This window comes from Anguilla anguilla, chromosome 19 (genome assembly GCF_013347855.1).
Source record: "Anguilla anguilla isolate fAngAng1 chromosome 19, fAngAng1.pri, whole genome shotgun sequence".
Lineage (NCBI taxonomy): Eukaryota > Metazoa > Chordata > Actinopteri > Anguilliformes > Anguillidae > Anguilla > Anguilla anguilla.
The window spans coordinates 13,119,965-13,140,511 of record NC_049219.1 but is presented as its reverse complement, the minus strand read 5'-3'; the positions used below and the strand labels follow the sequence as shown (position 1 = coordinate 13,140,511).

Genomic DNA, 20,547 nt, shown 5'->3' with positions numbered 1-20,547 from the left:
AAAAAATCACACAGAAAGACAGAGAGAGATGGAGAGAGAAAAAGAAAGATGGAGAAACAGAGAGCGAGAGAGGGGTGGAGAGAGGGAGACCAAGAAGAGATCGCCTTGAAAAATAACAACCGTTTTATTATTGCCATATTATTAAAGTGATTGTGCCATGCTAACCTTCATCGCGGGGGTACACTACATCAGGACAGAGTCTACCTCCCCACCCCCACCTCCAATAAGGACGTTTCCAACAGCAGAATTGCTACTACGCAGCGCGGCCTCTTGTGCAAACACAAGGCTTCCTGTGCAAAAAGCCTGTGGTTCTGCAGTGACCCAACTCGTAAAATGAAAACCACAAGCGAGAATGACCAACTGCCATGGACGAATCGCACAGGTCTTTGCGCAAAGTTAGGTATTAACTGGAGAAATTCAGTTGAAATGCCTCAGCACAAGGGCAAGACCACCTAACACAAAATGGCCTCACAATGTTACTGGAATGTTCTGTCTACGATATAACATTGCCACTACATGGCAGCAACACTGCGAGAACGTTTTGTGCAAGCTGGGGTAGCAGTTAGCCATCCTGAGTTCCCCTTGTGCAAACACAAGCCTCTGTGTAAGAACCTTTGGCACAACTCTTAAAATGACACAAGCGAGAGCGTCCACTCCCATGGACCAATCACACGGGTATTTGTGCAGGGTTAGGTATTAACTGGGAGACCATTCAGGGGAAATGCCTCGCTGAGAGGGTGCGTAGCGGTCGCGGCTCCAGCGAGACTGGAACCCGCAGCCCGCACAGGGGAGGGGGGCGGGGCTTACCGTCGTATTTGGCGAGCACGGCCTGTACGTCGGCGTAGGCCTGCAGCTCCAGCAGCGACTCCAGCAGGTTCTCGTGGATATTGAACATACTGAGGAGAGGGAACTCCTTCATTAACTGGAAAACACACAACTGCTGTTACATGTAACACCCAAAAGAGGGCAGCACTCAAGTTGAAAGCACCACAAACAGCTACAAAACAGCACACGCACCCGGCTCCGCGCCCATATAAGGCCGTGCTGTTGGAGGGCGGAGCCGGGTGTGTGTTGCTGTTCCAAGGGCAGTTTTGTTAAAATACTTACATCTCTCATCATTTTCACAGCTTCCCTGGTCCTGCCCAGCTTCCTGGAGCACATGGCCAGTCTTCTTTTAATGTAAACCAATACATTAGTGTCCCGCCCTGCAAGAAACCAGCAGCCCCACTGAGACTCACCTTACCGTGTCTCTGTCACAATCACACACACACACACATAACATGCACATGGTCTGTGCTCCAGTGAGTGTTCACACCTTCAACAGACTGAAGTAGCACATGTGTGAGCGTGTTTGTGCGTGAGCTAAAGTAAGCCATTCTCAACTCACTGTGCAGAGCTTCGTACTGCGCTCCATGGTGAATGTGGGCGTGTGTGTGTGTGTGTGTGTGTGTATATCAGGCTCACTCACTGTGCTGTGCTTCATACTGAGCTCCGTGGTGTGTGTGTGTGTGTGTGTGTGTGTGTGTGTGTGAGTGTGTGTGTGTGTGTGTGTGTGTGTGTGTGTGTGTATGAGTGTGTGTGAGAGTGTGTGTGTGTGTGTGTGTGTGTATCAGGCTCACTCACTGTGCTGTGCTTCATACTGCGCTCCGTGGTGTGTGTGTGTGTGTGTGTGTGTGTGTGTGTGTATGAGTGTGTGTGTATCAGGCTCACTCACTGTGCTGTGCTTCATACTGCGCTCCGTGGTGCATGTGGGCGTGTGTGTGTGTGTGTGTATCAGGCTCACTCACTGTGCTGTGCTTCATACTGCGCTCCGTGGTGCATGTGGGCGTGTGTGTGTGTGTGTGTATCAGGCTCACTCACTGTGCTGTGCTTCATACTGCGCTCCGTGGTGTGTGTATGAGTGTGTGTATCAGGCTCACTCACTGTGCTGTGCTTCATACTGCGCTCCGTGGTGTGTGTGTGTGTGTGTATCAGGCTCACTCACTGTGCTGTGCTTCATACTGCGCTCCGTGGTGTGTGTGTGTGTGTGTATCAGGCTCACTCACTGTGCTGTGCTTCATACTGCGCTCCGTGGTGTGTGTGTGTGTGTGTATCAGGCTCACTCACTGTGCTGTGCTTCATACTGCGCTCCGTGGTGTGTGTGTGTGTGTGTATCAGGCTCACTCACTGTGCTGTGCTTCATACTGCGCTCCGTGGTGTGTGTGTGTGTGTGTATCAGGCTCACTCACTGTGCTGTGCTTCATACTGCGCTCCGTGGTGTGTGTGTGTGTGTGTATCAGGCTCACTCACTGTGCTGTGCTTCATACTGCGCTCCGTGGTGTGTGTGTGTGTGTGTATCAGGCTCACTCACTGTGCTGTGCTTCATACTGCGCTCCGTGGTGTGTGTGTGTGTGTGTATCAGGCTCACTCACTGTGCTGTGCTTCATACTGCGCTCCGTGGTGTGTGTGTGTGTGTGTGTGTGTGTGTGTGTGTGTGTGTATGAGTGTGTGTGTGTATCAGGCTCACTCACTGTGCTGTGCTTCATACTGCGCTCCGTGGTGCTGTAGCTGCTGGCTGCGTCTGTAGCAGCCCTCCCCAGCCTTCAGCGCCTGTTTGAAGAGCTTCTCGGCCTCCACGATGGTGGTGGCCTCCTCCTCCGCCAGCAGGATGTAGGCTGTGGCACAGCTGCAACAGCAACCACCACACATTCATCAAACAATAACAACACTAAACATAACACACTAATGGCAATAAAAATAATGATGATGATGATAAAATGTGTACAGGTATACACAGGTATGTACAGATATACACAGGTGTGCAGGTATACACAGGTATACACAGGTGTGCAGGTATACACAGGTATGTACAGGTATACACAGGTGTGTACAGGTATGTGCAGGTATACACAGGTGTGTGCAGATATACACAGGTGTGTGTAGGTATCTACAGGTATGAACAGGTATGTGCAGGTGTACAGAGAGACAGACTCACTCCTCCAGCTCTAAGGCTTCGTGAGCAGCAGAGACGCGGGCCTGAGGGTTCCTCTCCCTCCAGGCCTTCTGCATTACTGCAGAGAACACAGACACAGCCTGTCAGCCACAGCCACAGCCACACACTCACCCACACTATGTCCCAAACACACCATGCAATAACTTCTTCATGCATTTCATTTGATTTTATTAGGATCCCCATTAGCTGATGCCAGGTCTTTCTTCCTGGAGTCCACATTAAAAAACAAAAACATTTATGCAAACATGCAAGACAAAATAATAAAAAACAAAAAAAACCCAATAATTTAAGATATACTCATCACAACATAAAACAACTACATAAGCAAGTTTAGATATAATGATCATGACATAGAAAATACAAGGCATAAGTTACTATGAACACATAGCAAGACGTTCATCAGGACACAGGATAAAGATGCACATATAGTTTATGAAACGCATATTAGGTTAAAAACTCGGCGCTAAGCTACGCGGCGCTAAGCTACGCGGCTCTTACTGGCGTCGGCCGGGCGCAGGTGGTCCGAGTCGCAGGTGAAGAAGGTCTGGTGGTCCTGCGCTGAGAGGTTCATGTCGTAGTAGGTGAGCGGCTCTCGGCCCGTCACCCATGTGTACCTGTCACACACAGGCCCCACCCCCCCGTCAGTGCTTACTCAAATAGCAGCTGTCACTCAGGCTGCTGCCTAGCAATGGGTGGGGCAGGAAGCCGGTCTACATGTGACCAATGACAGCCAATAAAGCAGCTACAAGACGGGTGCAGCAGTCTTCCTATGGAGAATGAGCTTAACAGTGGCATCACACCCACAGGTTTTTTCAGTAAAATAATGGCTACATGCACAATTGGGCCTCAGCTGGCTATGCAAGTGCAAAATGGCTGCCAAAAAGGTGTCATAAGGGCTTTCTCCTGTCCTAATGTACACATGTAACAGGTTCAAACATGGCTCCTGGTGTACGGATAAAGTTGGACACGTTATTGCTTGGAATACAGTGGCATTTAGAGCTCCTCAGAACAGTGATGGCTGTAAGCCCAGGGCTGCAGCCAGGAGAAAATTACCCAGCATTCCTCCGGAATAATAGAGGAAATGTCAGGTTGTGCCACTGGCTGGATCTAATTTGTAGAGGTACAGCACTTTTATACATTATACCTGTGGGAGCGGGCTGTGGGAGCTGTCTGTATCGGCTAAAGAGAGAGAGGGGGAGAGGGAGGGAGAGAGGGGGAGAGGGAGGGGAGAGAGAGAGAGACACACACAGAGGGGAAGGCAGAGATAAAGGGGAGGGGGAGAGAGACAGAAGGGAAGAGAGAGAGATGGAGGGAGTGATACTCACCGGTTGTATTCTGCCCCTCTGAATAAATTTAGCGGATTTCTCCAAACTTTACATTCTGGAGATGGAGCAAACATGAACAGGGAAATAAAATATGTTAGAGAAAGTCAGCAGCCTTAAATCAGTGAAAATGCACCGCACTGCACTGTGACTGAAGCCACTCGGCGTGGTCCAGCGGCCCTCCTACCTGACACGCTCTGTCGACTGGAGTCTGTGTCTCCGTTACTGGGGCTGGAGTTGCTGGGCGAGGCGTTATCCACTCCGCCCAGCAGGGGGCGCAAGTGGCTGACGGACACCTGCTCTATGAAGGAAGTGCCATACTTCCTGAAGTACCACCACTCGAATATCTGCAGGGACAAAAACAAGCACTCACTTTCAGAATTATGTCCGTTATTAAGAAAATAAATAAAAAAAAATATATATATTTCCAACATCTGGAAAAGGTATGTCATTTCCTCTGTGGGCTTGGGTCTTTACTGCTGTGTGTACTGCAGTATGAAACACAGCCTCTCTCCAGTCTGAGACTGTTATAATTTCACAGTAAAATAGACCAGGACTGGCCAGGTCTGCTTTGAATTGACTGAGTCCTACACAAATAATCAGCTGCTGATGGGAAATGTATGCAAATGAGAGGCGGAGCTAAATCGAGTTGAAAAGCAAACAGTCTCCCCCGTGGACTGGATGCTAACGGCAAAATCTGCAACAATAGCAATCCTGTGCGCCGAAGGAAAAGGCTCAGACACAAACACCTGCGCAGACCAAGCTGCGCAAAGCCAGGCTTACTGTGACCTCACGCAATTCCCCTGATGACGTCATCACAGCACACGTGAAATGAAAGATTCTGAACTGTATTCAGTTACATGTGAGCAAAGGTACGTTTTCATTTTATTTGACTCTTGTTTGATTTGACTATTTTACAAGGTAAAACTGTGCAAAGCAAAGACACTGTATCTATCTGGAACAGGTGTAGCTATAAGTTTACAAAGAGGGGGAGTTATGAGATGTGGCCTTCATGCAAATCTGTGACATCTGTGAAATCTGTAACAAGAATTAAATGAGGACCCGGCCGCTCTGTGTCATTTAGAAGGGAAGAAACCCTTTGAATTGAAGCGATCAGCATCCGTAAGCCCTGATTGGTCAATGCACAAAATCAGTTGCACAAAAGCTGACGTGTACACAGACAGCCCTGGCTCTTACAAGAAGCAATGTGGGGTTGCGGTTGCTAGGTGATACAATCTGCACAATGAATTGCTTCATGTAGCATATGCCTTTAGTCAACAATTACCAGCTGCAATGAGCGGCCATCGCTTCAAGAGCTAATGCACCAGCGCACTCACCAAGATGAGCCCGGAGATGAGGGACGAGGTCCCCGTCAGGGCCACGTAGAACTTGGGGGTCAGAGTGTTGAGAAACATGCTCACTGCGAGGGGGACAACAACACAAGATGGAGGGAGAAGAGAAGGGAGAGGGAAGGGGGGAGGGGGGAGGGAATACGAGAGCGAGTGAGAGGGAGGGGGAGGGAGAGAGGAAGAGGGGGATGGGGAGGGAGAGAGGTAGAGGGGAGGGGGAGAGTTAATTCATCCCAATATTGGCAAAGGGAAGGAAGCACACGGACAGAACACCCTGATATTAGCATGTCCATACTGACTCTATCTCCCTGAAAGCATAATTAAATTTAATGATACAGTACTTTCCAGAAGGGCTCGTTTGTCTCTGCAACCTCCAGATAAAGGCTCAGCCATCAGTGCAAATAAAAGCCACTGAAAGTCATTTGTTCCAGTCTATAGATGGATCTGTGCGTAGAAGGACACTTAGACCAGCAGTGCAGGCAATCTGGTTGGACCGGAGGAACTGTGCTCTCAAAATGACACCAGACCATCACAAAGCTTCTCCAAAGCACAGGCGCTGGGAATGGACCGAGGGGGTGTGGCCTCCCGACTCTCAGCCAATTAGACACCATAGACCTTCCCAAAACACAGAGCGACAGCCCACATCTGGAATTAAAGCCAAGCCATTACTAGAGAGCAGAAGGCGCACGCAAGCACACGTTTGTTTCCACGGCGACCAGGCTGCATGGCGGAGGACGCGCGCGCTCGTCCGTCCCCTCGCGACTTAGCGGGAGGCAGGACAAGGACGGGTCTCCAACGGGTCCGACGAGACGTCCCGGACCCACACATTACCACCCCCTCCGCACCTCAACGCCCCCAACACCGCTATGGTAATCACACCCACAGGCTGGGACAGAGCACTGCGCTGAGGCTCAACTGGGAATGACAATTACACACAACCTCATACATCACCTGTCATATAACAGCCACACTGCATCCACCCCGCCCCCAGCCTAGCTCAGCATGCCACTCAAATCCCCGCCCCCCACCTCCCATTGGCTACTGACGTTTGAGCTCCCGGTAATACAGCGCTGAGCGGATGGGTTTTATTGACTGCAGGTGAACTGGACGGGCGAGTGGACTGGCCATTAGGGCAATGGGCCCGGGCCGGAGGGGTCAGCGGGTCAGGTTTTACAATGTAAACTGCAGGAGCCGCGGGGGGCCTGTGGCTCCTGCTGGACGAATATTACATTACACGTCATTAAAGGAGGAGGGGAAATCTGAGCAGCTCAGGGGGTTTTTACAGCGGTGCTGGAGGATAAGTCAGGGCAAACCCCCCGTACCCCCCCCCCCCGTGATGAAGGAGGAATGGGTGACCGTGTGCAGGGACTGTGTCTGATGACATTACTGCAGCGGGCCAGGCTGTGTGTGGGGCTGACAGGCAGAAGGGTGGGAGCCTCCCCCCCCTCCATCACAACTCCCATAAACCTCAACCCCCACCCCCCCCCAACCTTCAACAGCATCATATCACCTCCCCCTCACCCCTCACACCATCATCAGCGTTTACACACACAAGAAGCACGCAGACACAGACACAGACACACACACACACAAGAAGCACGCAGACACAGACACACACATACATACAGACACACACACAAACAAGCCACAGCCAATTAAAAGTCCTACCAAAATCTTCTTGGAAGAAGATGAAAGAAAAACAAAACTTTCGCCCTTCCACAGGACGCAGCGCCGAGCGCAGACTTCAAAGCAGCGGCCAAACGAGCCGAGAACTCAGCGCGGCTGCAGCGCCGGTGGGGGGGCGGGGCGAGACCCAACCCTCATCTGCACCGCACCCCTTTCTGCATAACAACAGCCCACCAAACGCAACTACTCCACCAAATGTTACCTTCACCTACCTGGGCAGCTGAACTCAGCCTGGCCCAGTGACGGAGAGCTACAAAGGCCCCTTTTAATGGCAGGAGGAGCTCAGAAGGGGGGTGTACCTGAGGACAACTACTGAAGCTCAAAATAAATGATGTGATAAGAAGGCACACACATTCGGAGAGACCCTGCAATGCAGCTAACTTAACAGGCGTGTAGTATTCTCCTTGTGTTCCTGAGTGCGAGCCAACCCCCACAGAACTGAGCGGAGCAAGAGGAGGAGAGCTACTGAAATCTGCAACACACTCAGATCTTATTTAAAAAACTGAAATTGCAAATGACGCCCCAGGGCAATCAGCCACCCGACAGTCTAAGAGCACTAACCTTAATTAAACTGCCACGGCAATTAATCAAACCGTTACATCACAGACCCTGGCCCTGGGCTTTAGCCTTTACTCAGAGCATTCACTGTCCACTTCACCAGCACAGCACTGCATATGCAGCCTGCCCTCGCTGCGACCACACCAGGAAGTGATGTCACAAAGGCCCCTCGCTGCCGGCTCAACCAATCAGCACTGCCGGTTCAGAGAACAAGACAGCAGCAAGTAAGTCACACTCATTTAGGGCCACAGGACTACGGAAACTCTCAGCAGCTGCATTCACGGTCACTGCAGCGCTGCCATATCTCTGTGAACAACACTTACACTGTTTGATTATGACTTTACCAGTGGATTAGGCTGAATGTGGTTTTATGAACGTGTGTGTGTGTGTGTGTGTGTGAGTGCACGGCTCCTCTCCTCTGTGTGTGTGTGTGTGTGTGAGTGTGTGTGAGGCTCCTCTCCTCTCTGTGTGTGGCTGATGCTGGATGCAGTGATGACTCACAGTGAGATGCTGTTTGTGTGTGAATGACCTCAGTGACCTGTGGGAAGTGTGATGTGATGTGTGAGGCAGTCAGGGTGGGTGTGATGTGATGTGTGAGGCAGTCAGGGTGGGTGTGATGTGATGTGTGAGGCAGTCAGGGTGTGATGTGTATCTCAGCCAGCAGTGGGTCTGTAACACAGGAGATCAGCCTTAAAGGGAGAGTCAGAGTCCAATTAAAAACCCTAATTACTCCCAACGAAATACACTTAAAGAGTCAAAAACGATAGGCCAGGAAACTCATCGAGTATATGCACACACACAGACACACACACACACACACGTATATGCATGCACACGCACACATGCACACATGCACACACACATGCACACGCACACATGCACACACACTGCGGTACGTCAGATTCATTACATAAGCTGGTGATAGGTCATCCACTTACAGAAACTCAATAGCCACAGGTCTGCATCGCTGGACAACATATGATCAAATATTTGAACGGTCGGGACCACCTCCAGCTAATACTGATATGGTGACAACCACTGAGCACATCAAGCACAGCACCTAACAAACCACCAGGCGCATACCACACCAGAATGCCTCATCTTTGACCACATCATTGTGGCAGCACTTCCTGAAGCACTGGGGGAAACTGCAGCCAATCCACAATGCTGAGCTGACAGTTAAATGCAGGTAATGTGCTCTGTGATGCTATTTAGCCCATTTACCTGAGAGGATCAGAGGCAGCGGCGCTAATGCCCTTCAGACCCATTTGGATCAGAGAGAGCAGGGCTGCCAGAGGAACTGAGGGTTTGATATGAGCAGTTTGAAATGGGGAGCGCTATAAATGGATCATTACCTTCATGCCTGGGAACGGAGATCCCAAAGTGCAGCCAGCGCAGGAACAAACGCACACCAACGGTGGAGGACAACTGACACACAGCTGCTTACTGACAATAAACGCAGACTGAGCAACTGACAACCAGCACACAGCCGCTTACTGACTACAGACACACACTGAGCAACAGATAACCAGCGCACAACGGCTAATCGACAACCTATGCACATCAGTCAACCAACAGCCGTCCCACAGCTGCTAACCGACAACAAACGCACAACGGTCAACTGACAACCAGCGCGAGACGTCCGACAGACCAAAGAGCGCCTCGTCTCGCACGCGCTCAGTTCCTTCGGACGCAGGTTCGGGGGGAACCTCCTCTGGGGGGCGAGGCGCGTGTAATTAGCCGCCGCTAATAAGCGTCAGAGCAGCGGGCGGGGCACCCGCGGGAGATCCCCCACAATCCCCCAGCGCCCGTCTCCGTCCCCGCCGCGCGGTTAAGCACAGCGCCGATCAGCGCTGCACGCCGGGAGATATAAAACATGGCCCCCGCAGGAAGAGCCGCAGAGGCCCAGGGCAAAAACAAAAACCTCCCTCAGAGCTGGAGGGACGCCGGATTGGAGCGCCCGCTTTTAAATAATGCACCCGCTGCCTGCAGAGAGAGAGAGAGAGAGAGAGACACTCTTTCACAAGGTCGCACGCCGCTTCCCATTTTTTTTAGTTCTTCGAAGGTACAAGTAGTGAATTAATGGAGACGTGGTGTGTGTCTACCGGCCTGCTATTCCAGAGGGGGACAGAGACTAGTCATTACAGGAGCTGACGGCTTTCAGATCCACTCAGATGTTTTGTTCAGCGCGTGATCTGGCCCATCTGAAGCCCATGTGAAGCTGGATGTAGACCTGGGGCCCGTTTCAGCAGGTGGAGCAGTCCAGCGGTCCTGGAAGGCCTCAGTGCGTTTCAGTGTCTGCTTAATCCATCCATCAGGAGCGGTCCAAAGCCCGGGTGTGTGCTTCTCGGGCGAGCCGGTACTCTTTAAAGAGTGCTGAGCTTATTACACACTGAACGGACATAGGGCTTCGGTGTAGTATAATGGCACGGCACTGCTCTCGCAACCCTGAGCAAGGTACTTAACCTGGATCGCATCAGTACGCATCCAGCTTTTTAAATGGACACCGTGTAAATATTGTGTAAGTCACTCTTAATAAGGGCATCGGTGTAAATGGCAGTTACGTTATGTTATGTAAAGCAAGAGTGAGGTCATTTTAAAAGGATCATTTTTCCCTCATAAAAATCGACCCGTAACCATGACACCGTGACGAAATGCATATTCAGACCCTGTGCAGAACTGGGACTGCGTGGAGCGGGTGAGTGTTTACTGGAGCATGGCAGATCGGTGTGCTCCCTTTTGTAATCCTACGCCCCGCCACGGAGCGCTTCTCTCCTTTCAGAGCGCCGGGTGACAAAAATAGCCCTATTCAGCAGTCCCCGCTCAGCAGCCACCGCTCTGCAGCCACCGCTCAGCAGCCACCGCTCTGCAGCCACCGCTCAGCAGCCGCCGCTCTGCAGCCGCCGCTCAGCAGCCACCAATCAGCAGCCACCGCTCTGCAGCCACCGCTCTGCAGCCGCCGCTCAGCAGCCACCAATCAGCAGCCACCGCTCTGCAGCCACCGCTCTGCAGCCGCCGCTCAGCAGCCACCAATCAGCAGCCACCGCTCTGCAGCCACCGCTCAGCAGCCGCCGCTCTGCAGCCGCCGCTCAGCAGCCGCCGCTCTGCAGCCGCCGCTCTGCAGCCGCCGCTCTGCAGCCGCCGCTCAGCAGCCGAGAGGGCGGGTAGCCACGGCAACAGAGCCAGCTGGCCGCCGTCGGTCCCGGCGCCTTCATCAAACGGCCATTTTCAGAGCGCGCGTCGCCAGCGCGTCCCGGAGTCCTCCAAGCCCGAAACCGACAGCAGGACAGGGCCCTGTCTTCAGTCAGACTGTACGGGGGGAGCCGGGGGGGGGGGGGGGGGGCAGGGGCACAGGACAGCTGCACACACACAGGGCTTCATCAAAGACCGGCCCAGAGTGAGCTGGGTAACTGCGCTGAGTAAAGCCCGCAACCCTCCCAAATCTGGAGCACGGACTGAAGTAAAAAAAGCCGTTCTGAGGTTTACTCAGCGCAGTTGTCCAGCTACTCAGTGACCCTGCTTTGTGAAACACCCCCCCTGGGCTGCACGCATACACTCTATCAGCACCTTACCCTGCAAGTAAGCAACAACTCGCCTAACCCTAACCACAGCAACCACACAGGCCGTGTGTCAGGGCAAGACTGAGCAATGCCATTTAGGGCAAAAAACAGTTTACTTCCTTGGCTTTGTGGACCAAGCATGTTTATGTTAGTGAAGTAGTTGAGCAGCCTCCTCTGTACAGCGCCTGTCCCCCCCAAGTCCTAAAATGTCAGCAGTCAGCTCCCCCCCCCCGCCCCAGTCTCAGACAGAGCGGTGACCCAGGCCTGGAATTTCGCCCGTGGGCAGACCCTGACGGCAGCCTCTTGTCCCCTGTCAGACCCCGGCGGACGCAGAGACATCATTCAGCCCGACGAAAGCGGGAGAACAGGTCACCCATCCAACCAATCCCGTTTCTCCTTTCGTCCTCTCCCTCAGAGTACCAACGCTAGAGTGCTCCAGCAAACATTAAGCAGCATAAAACACACAGCTGGTAAAAAAAAAAACGGGCCCAGAAAGTCACCCTAAGCAAAGGCACCTGCTGATCCATGAGCAAACATTCACCCCCGGCTGCACACGCAGCACACGTGCACAAGACTGACACAGCACCATGAAGCTTGCGCTGTCCCACTATTACACCGCAGTTACAACCGGCATCATATCTCCACATCAACCTGCCGCTGCATATTCCATCCATCACAACAGTTTATACACAAGCCAATGTGGCCCCCAGCACCCAAAGAAACAGGAACAATGTACACAGTGCATACAGAGATCCATTCAGTGCACCAGTTACAAGAAAACATACTTTTAAATGCATATGCTCTAATTTATCTGCTGTATATCTGTGATGTAGGTGCAGGCATCACAGCTCAAGCCGTCGTCACACCCCAGTCTACGTGCACACTGAGCCGATTCTCTGACTGAAACAGTGCATGTGGAGTAAACACAAAGAGTAACTCCAGAGGGCCAGCTGTGTATCTTCAGGTAGGAATATTCTGACATCTTTGTTTCTCCACAGACGAGAGGGGAAGGAGACAGAGACGACTGAGTCTCCTGCAGGACTGTGCCCCTCCCCCCCCTCCCCCTGCCCCCCAAACACACATGCCCTTTCTCACTGAGGGGGGGGCAGCCGTGAGAAATATGCTGGTAGTGTAACCAAAACACCGGTGTTTATTAAGGCTGTACCCCCAGCTCTGACACTCACAACAACAGACGAGAGACTCGACCCCCAGGCGACCCCCCCCCTCCGCGCTTTAACACCCGCCATCGCACCGCCGTTTATCTCTCAATGTCACCTGACACCGAAGCTAGCCGGAGAGCGGCGCGCCGTCGCGCACAGGAGCGCTGAGCCGCGTAGCGCGGACCGGCCACAGCACCACCGTACCTGCCTGCGAGCCACTGCAGCGGCTACCGCTACTAGCCTAGCGTCTCCACACCATCTGCACGCACACACACGCACACACACACACACACACACAAACGCAGTGCTTCTAAATATGGATAAACAAACTGTAGGGCAGAAGGAGAGATGAGAGGGAGCGGGAGAGAGAAAGAAAGAGAGAGAGAGAGAGAGAGAAAGAAGGACCATGGGTAGCCGGATAATAAAGGGGGATGAGCACCATAAATTTAGCATCCCTGCCTGCTACCACTGGCCCTCCATACAGAACGGGAGAGCCCAGAGCCTGTACAGCAACCTGCCACAGGGAAACGAGAGGGCTGAACAGACACCGTCCACAGACTAACAGACACACAGACACAAAGAGAGAGAGAGAGAGAGAGGGAGGAAGGAGAGGAGAGAGACTGTACAGAGTGTACTCACGTGAGGACTCTGTGCCGAACATGGCTGGACCGGACACTGTGGTGGGAGAGAGAGAGAGGGGGAGAGGGAGAGGGAGGGAGGGAGAGAGAAGGAGGGAGGGAGAGGGAGGGAGGGAGGGAGGGAGGGAGAGAGAGAGGCGATGGTAAGCAGGCAGCTACACAGCAGGGGTCATTAAAAGCAGACAATGCAGAGCCGGCTCCCAGGAGGCCAGATGCCCTCTGCTACAGCCTGCCAGCAGCACGGGCCCCCCGCCCTCCCGCTCGCCCAGCGCACAGAGAGACCCCCCGCCGAACCCGCCAATCCCGCCAGTCCCGCTGCAGAGCCCGCGCCCGCATCCGGCTCGCAGGGACAGAGAACGCACGACGGGAGAGAGCCGCTCGCTGCTCTTCCCCCAGCTTCCTTCTGCTCGAGACCGCTTCCCCCTCTCAGCTCTCTCTCCTCTCTTACTCTCACACACTCTCTCTCCTTCCCTCGCCCTCTCTCCTTCTCTCCCCCTCCCCTCCCCTCTTTCTCTCTCTCTCTCCCCCTCCTCTCTGTCTCTCCCCCTCCCCTCTCTCTCTCTCTCCACCTCCTCTCTCCCCCTCCCCTCACTCACTCTCTCTCTCTCTCTCTCTCTCTAGGTAGACCAGCAGACAGCAGACACTGACAGCACTCCTCCGGTGAGACAACAGCACAGACAACACAAGCAGGGCGAGCGACACCGGGACCCTGCACCACACAGAGGAGAGAGGGAGCCGGCCAATCAGACGGGGGGGACACAAGAGAGAGGACACATCCCCCCCATCAGCTGGTCACGACTGGCAGCTCCGCAGAGTCATATTAACGGAGTGCGCTGTCCTGGGCTGCACGGGGGCCAATACAGTCACCGTCACAAAGGGAGTCCTGATAAAGGCCTCACGCGCAAGAACAACAATAACAATCACATAAACGTGACACAGGAACTAATGCCACAGTCAGAAATCACCAAACGGAATTACATTTGAAATGAATACGTACACTGAAAGCGAACAATGGATCTAATAGGCAATGGTGCAAGACTGATTTGTCAGATTATCGTAGAATTAAAGAGAACACAATAGCCTCCTCAAGCAGATAATCACGTCAGGTGCCCTGTTTCAGCCGGGCCCGAAGCTCGAGGGAGAGGTACAGGCAGCGGGTTTGGTCTTTGTCCCGCGCACACGGCTGTTCTCCCCCTCCGACACGGCTTTCAGCATTGCACGAGAGGCACATTAATTACACTTGAGCTCTGAGAAACTGCAGTGTGGCAGGTGTCCATTGTGGCTCTTGTTTCCAGGATTACTGGCTCAAGATGTGAAACTATTACCGAACAGCAGTTTCAGGATTTCTTGTTTCCCTGTAACAACAGAAATCCTTCTTCAGGTATCCAATGAGCTGCAGGCTAATTTAAGCCATTTAGCATTCAAATGAAAACCACTGGCATCAAACAACAGGCAGGAAAAGCAGCTAACTGGCAGAGGAACTGATTTAGCTAATTGAGCGGTGTGTGCGTGTGGGCCTGAGCAGCAGCACCAGAAGACGCTTCTCTCATACAGTGACGAGCAAAAATTACCACAGAGGACCGGCATCTCGCCAGGGTTGCTAAGCAACTGACAGATGAGCACTTCCCCCCTCTAAAACACGAGAGGAGGATGAAGGAGAGGGCGTCGTTTATCAGAGGTGTCGGCTGGCGACCCGGCACTGGAACCCTTAACGTGCTGGCAGACCTCTGAGATCATAAGAAATAAATCTCAATTCGGCTGTGCTAAACGTAGTCCATACAGAAGATAGCGGAGCATGGTGGGCTTAAGGACAACCACCACGATCGACTCAAGAACTACAATACCCATAACAGGGTTTTTCCTGGCTCAAAACAGGGCCGAGGTGGCGACTTTGTGTGACCGCGACAGCAATACGTAATGCTTTACATTAAATTACATTACAATTGCAGGCATTTAGCAGACGCTTTTACCCAGGGCGACTTACAATTACGTCCCTTTATACAGCTGGGTATATACTGAAGCAAGGCAGGCTACGTACCGTGCTCAAGGATACAACGGCAGTGTCCAACCAGGGAATCAAACCTATGACCTTTAGGTTACAGGACCAGCTCCTTATCCATTATGCTGCGCTGCCGCTTACGAGAAGAGAAACGTTTCTTCCTTTCTTTAAATGGCCTAATCTCACTTTCAGCTTCACAGAACCCAGCGACCTCACGTTGACCCTTTTCACAAGTCTGTAAGACACGCCCCTTCCTGCCGAACGAGAGCAGAGGCGGCGGTTCCCCTCGGCGGAGCGGTTCGAGCGGTAACCCCACACAGGGGCCGAGACGCGGCCCTCAGAGAACGCGTGGGGCCCCCGCGGTGACGGCAGGCTCCGCGTCCGGGCACAGACAATCGGCCGGTCTGTGCTGGGCGGCTGTGTAAGCTCACCGCACCGCGACCGTGACCGGCACAGACCGGCAGCCGGGACGGACGGACCCACACCGCCGCTACCCTCCGACGGCCATCCGTTAATTTTACAGCCTTGCGCGAACACGCCGACCGGCTGCTCCACAAAGAGCCGTCTGTGCGGCCTCCGGTCGCCTGCATGGGATCATTGTCCGCAGACGCCACAATGCAAGTGGGTCAGACCCCCGGCCTGCCAGCGTCTGCTGCCCTCTGTTGGCCGCAGGCAAAATGACACCTGCTAAATTACATAAACTGAGTTGCTGCTCAGTTTTTTAACACAGCTCCTAGAATAACAAAAAATTCTGGTTAAAAATGAAAATTAAACTAAAAAATATCATGTGTTAGTCCTCCCTTCAGAAGCGCCCTGCGCCACGCCCCAGTGCATGCTGAATACTGGTGCCGGGCCGCTGTTTGTTCTGCACACGGTGGCTGAAGCCTGTGTCTGTGGGGGAATGAGGCACGTCGGTGGGGGTAGTTACCAGGCCCCCGGAGCCCCCCCGGTCGGGTTACTGCTGCCCCCCCCCCCACCTTCTAAATAAAGGCCTGCGTCCTGCCCTCTGCAGGGGGGAGGGGCGCAGGGGGCAGGATTGAGTGTCTCCTGGGACAGAGCACTCCCAAGCAGCCCTGCAGAGGCACAGATGACACCTCCCCAAAGCAAAACTCTGAAACGTTTCACCCGTCTGCACACGGGGACCAGCTCCTGCAGAGGTGTCCCGTCCCCAACAGGGGTGCGGCCCAAAAGAGGAAGGGGAGTGAAGGGCTCTGGGAAACCCTGTCGAGGGGGGGAGGGTAACAGTGTGCAGATCACACGCTGGCCACATGCACACAGGACCCCGCGGACCACGCAGGTGCACCTGCTGCTGCCCCTGTGACAACTGACAGGGCAGCGTAACCGCTAGCAACTCAGCAAGCGGACACAGCCACCATGGGGCTGACAGAGGGTCAGACTGATTGGCACCTGTCACTCACCCGCCAGCAGGAGATGGATGGAGAACACTTTGACACTCAGGTCTGCGTGTTAACCCCCAGCAGTCTGAGCAAACGTCCGTCACTCCCTTTTCATTTCACACAAAACGCTCCCGGTCCATCGCGACCAGAGACTGGCATTGCTCGAAACAGAACAAACACCACCAAGAAAAACTGGCAAGTGTCAACATAAAAATAGAAGAAAAAAAACCCCAACACAATTCAGTGGGTCTGAGGCCAGGCCGCTTTGATGAAGCTGGAACAACCACCATGTCACAAAAACATCCAGCTGCACACTGAGCGGTATCAGTGTAATGAAATCAACAGGATAAGACGTCTCCACATCGACCACAAGCAGGATAACAGCTCTACATGCAGGCGAGTCTTACAGTGCTAAGCCAGTCTTGGAGTCAGCACTGTTTCACTGCCATTAAACCTGAATGTGAATACGGCTAAAGCAGCATCTCAGCTTGCTGAGCGAATGCTCTTAAGGTCGGGGTCTTTCAACCAATAGACGACAGGCCCAGTCACCTACAGAACCACAGGTGAGAGGAACGAACGCCTCTGCAAAGGTCATGAGACGGTACTCATTGGTTTCAGGTGCGTCAAGAGGAGTTCCCCCTCCGCTCACAACACAAACGCCCACTTCCCAGAGATAAGACCCTTTTAGAACGGTTTTGACACACAGTGTGCAGACAAGACATTTTAGCATTTTAACCACAACCGTTTCTTGTGCTTCTTCCATTTTAAACCAGGAAGACCGAAATGCATTTAGGCCTGCATCACGCCTATGACAAAGAGGCTCTTTCTCTAAGCTGGGGAGGCCAGTGGAGGGCAGGGAGGTAAAGGAAACTCCCAGAGGGAGGGAGCGCTTTCAGCGGAACAGCGATGTAAAGCCAGACATTCAGGGCTGCAGATGGAGGGAGAGCTTTGTGTGGAACAGCACTGTAGAGTCATACATTCTGCACTGCAGGGGGAGGGGGTGCTTTGTGTGGAACAGCACTGTAAAGCCACGCACACTGCTCCCCCAGCTCCATCTGCTCCACAGACAAGTCAGGGCAGAGGTACTGGAGGGCCTCCGCTTATGGCTCCGCCTCCACATTCAACTGCACCAATCACGTCACTGCCCGGACAGGAAGTACCCCGTCTCCAGGTGTTCCAGGTGCAAGACAGCTGCTGACTGAAGTCAAGACTTCAAACAGCAGGAAGACAGCCCACCAGGCTGACATTTCTCCACACCCACCAGGCAAGCTTCTGTCTGAAGCTTTCTCATGCAGTCTTACTACTTGGCTCGGATTTATCCTAATCGTCAAAGTGGGTTTTTAAAGAACTGAGAACCCAATTCTCTTTTGGCAATCTTGGATTGCAATTTCCATTTACATTTTTGATCTGGGTCCCAGTGATCCAGTCCTGACTTTTGAAACGTTCATCCGAAATGATCCTGGAGGTCAATCACCGTTCATGAAACGGTGGCCAGGGCTTTTACAGTACGCACCCAGCTCAAAAGGCCAAGCGACATGTCGACAACTTCCCCAAACCTCCAGACGTGTCTGCACATCCAACTAGCCTAAATCTGGCCGCCGCAGGGCTCAGAGCCGAAATGGAGAAGCTGCTTCATTATCTAAACGGCCATCGGCTCGGCGGCGGGTTCCACAAGCACGTCGCTCCCGTCACGTGACAAACGCGGCGGCCGAAAACGCTTTCTTGCGCAAAAGGGAAAGCGAAAGATCTCCACCAGAGAAAAAGAAGAAGCTCCTCATGGTGTGGGGGGAATGCGGGCCCTTCCTGAGCCCCTATCACTGACCCCCCCCCCCCCAGAAAGCAGAAAGAATGGGCATAACCCAGCCATGCCAGCCCAGCCTGACTGAAAACACTGCAACCATGGGCATCAAATACTGGTGACCCTCGCTTCCAGGCACAACTGGTACTGCCCTATGAGGACAGGGACTTGGGCATACTGACACAAATGCAATGCCCTCTTCTTCAGGGTAGACCCCTTCCCTGTGTAAACACACATTTCTTCTGCCAATTATTACCAGTATGAAACAGCCTATGCAAAGATACTGGGCACTGGGCCCACAATTTCCATCTAGTGAATGTGCATTCGGCTGAGGCCAGAAAATAAATGCTTTGGCCAGGAGAAGCCACAATGAGACACTGCGGATGTCCAAAGACCTCCTTTAAACCAGCAGATTAAATCTAAAACAAGTCAGCTACAAAATGATTCCCAGAATATACAGACGTTTCCCATTCACATTCAACACAGTCACCGTCGTGTGGCGGATGAAGTCATTATCTGATCTGCTGTGAAAGTAGCATTCCCAAAGTGGAGCTATCGGAGCCATTTGTTGTCTTGTCAGAAACCCAATTTCGCTGCACGGACAGTACATTTACAACTGTGCACACACAAGAACAGGAACAACTCTGACTGCTATAGCTATCTTGGCCGTGCTCTTTTGCCAACTGTGAATCTAAAACAAAGTGTAATCTAACTACTGTATCAAAGAGAGACTGCAGAACATACGTAGTTTTGTGCAAATGAATCACAATGACATTCTTCCTATCCACAATTGTCATTTCAGATATCCGCGATTGGCATTATGACTAGTAAAAATGCAATTTCAGATATCTACAATTAGAATTATGACTAGAAACAATGCAATCGCAGATAACCACAAATGTATTGTGGATATCCGTAATTCAGTTCTTCCTATCCAGAATTCAGTTTTAGATATCTGAAATTGTAATTCTGGATATCCAAAAAGATAATAAATGCCCAAATGGTCATTCTGACTAGTGATAATACAATTTTGACTAGGAGAAATGCTATTATGGACATCTACAATGTAATTACAGACAGGAGTGTGGTTCGACTAAATGTTTAAACGGCTAGCCATACGAGCTAGCACTAGTGTTTCTAGACAAGAGCAAAGACAGCTACTACTTTTGGTGACGTGAACAATGTACAGCTAACACAGGAGACCAGCTATAGCTAACGCCAGCTAACGTACTTTGCTAACTTATTTCAACAAACGGAAAATTAACAGAGGTAGGTTAATGGATAGCCTTTACAAAGAAACGGCATGACGGAAAACGTTCAAGGTGAGGTTCTCTGAGGTTTGACAACAATCGAGCTCATTAGCTCGCCAAAATCCAGACTTTACGACCCAGATGTTCCCCCCAACTGTAATAACCACAATTTGGAAACTTAGAAAGACATAAATTCTCTCAAACATGAACACAGTCGCTCCCAGAAAACATGCACTTTGCAGTTATTAGCTATTCATTTAAGCCTGATGATAGCCAAAATGGGTTATTGAATTAGCTAACTGACTACGACGCCTGCTATATCAAGACAGGGTTTCCAAAAAGCTAGCTGGCTCTGGCAAGAGGCGCACGAAATGCAGACGTGTCTAAGTTACTAGCCATCAAGCTAACAAACTTTTTGGCTGCAAAAAAACGACGTGTTTCGTTTGCAGGGCTTACCTGTTGTAAGATTATCGTTTACTTTGAACGCCACTCGTAGAAGGTACAGCATAAATATCATAACAAAAACTAACGTCTAGAAGTACGTCCAAGACCACACAATGCAGAACTTCAGTTCATCTATAAAGCCTGATCCATTTTCAGCCATGTTAGTGCTCTCTACCGCCCCTAGCGTTTGGTGCATCCTGGGATAGTGCCCCAAGACGGCCAGTTTTTTTTACTTGGTGCGCTGTACATAGGTGCGTTTATGTTATACGCGTAATTTAATATTTTTTATTATAAACAATTTATTTTTAGGTGTGCCGTTTAGTCAACTAAAATTCAGTTGCATTTAAATGAAATGTCCTGCAAACAATATCAATACCAATGCCATTACATTTCC

General features: G+C 51.9%; 1 protein-coding gene across 4 annotated transcripts in view; it reads right to left on the bottom strand.

Moving 5' to 3' along the window:
* The window catches only part of LOC118219168 (suppressor of tumorigenicity 7 protein homolog), a 23,576-nt gene extending 3,239 nt beyond the window's left edge, over window positions 1-20,337 (bottom strand). For 2 of the 4 annotated variants that reach the window (XM_035402135.1, XM_035402136.1), the window contains exons 1-10: window positions 20,166-20,337; window positions 13,267-13,302; window positions 5,652-5,734; window positions 4,502-4,661; window positions 4,318-4,372; window positions 3,491-3,606; window positions 2,975-3,050; window positions 2,511-2,665; window positions 1,108-1,205; window positions 808-922 (exon numbers count right to left, since the gene is read on the bottom strand). In XM_035402135.1, coding sequence (XP_035258026.1) covers window positions 808-922; window positions 1,108-1,205; window positions 2,511-2,665; window positions 2,975-3,050; window positions 3,491-3,606; window positions 4,318-4,372; window positions 4,502-4,661; window positions 5,652-5,734; window positions 13,267-13,302; window positions 20,166-20,226 — 955 coding nt within the window. In that variant the 5' untranslated portion in view covers window positions 20,227-20,337. Of the gene's footprint in view, window positions 1-807; window positions 938-1,107; window positions 1,206-2,510; window positions 2,666-2,974; window positions 3,051-3,490; window positions 3,607-4,317; window positions 4,373-4,501; window positions 4,662-5,651; window positions 5,735-13,266; window positions 13,303-20,165 lie in introns of all 4 variants that reach the window. The other 2 variants (XM_035402134.1, XM_035402138.1) reach the window with 2 other exon arrangements.
* Between the last annotated feature and the right edge of the window lie 210 nt (window positions 20,338-20,547).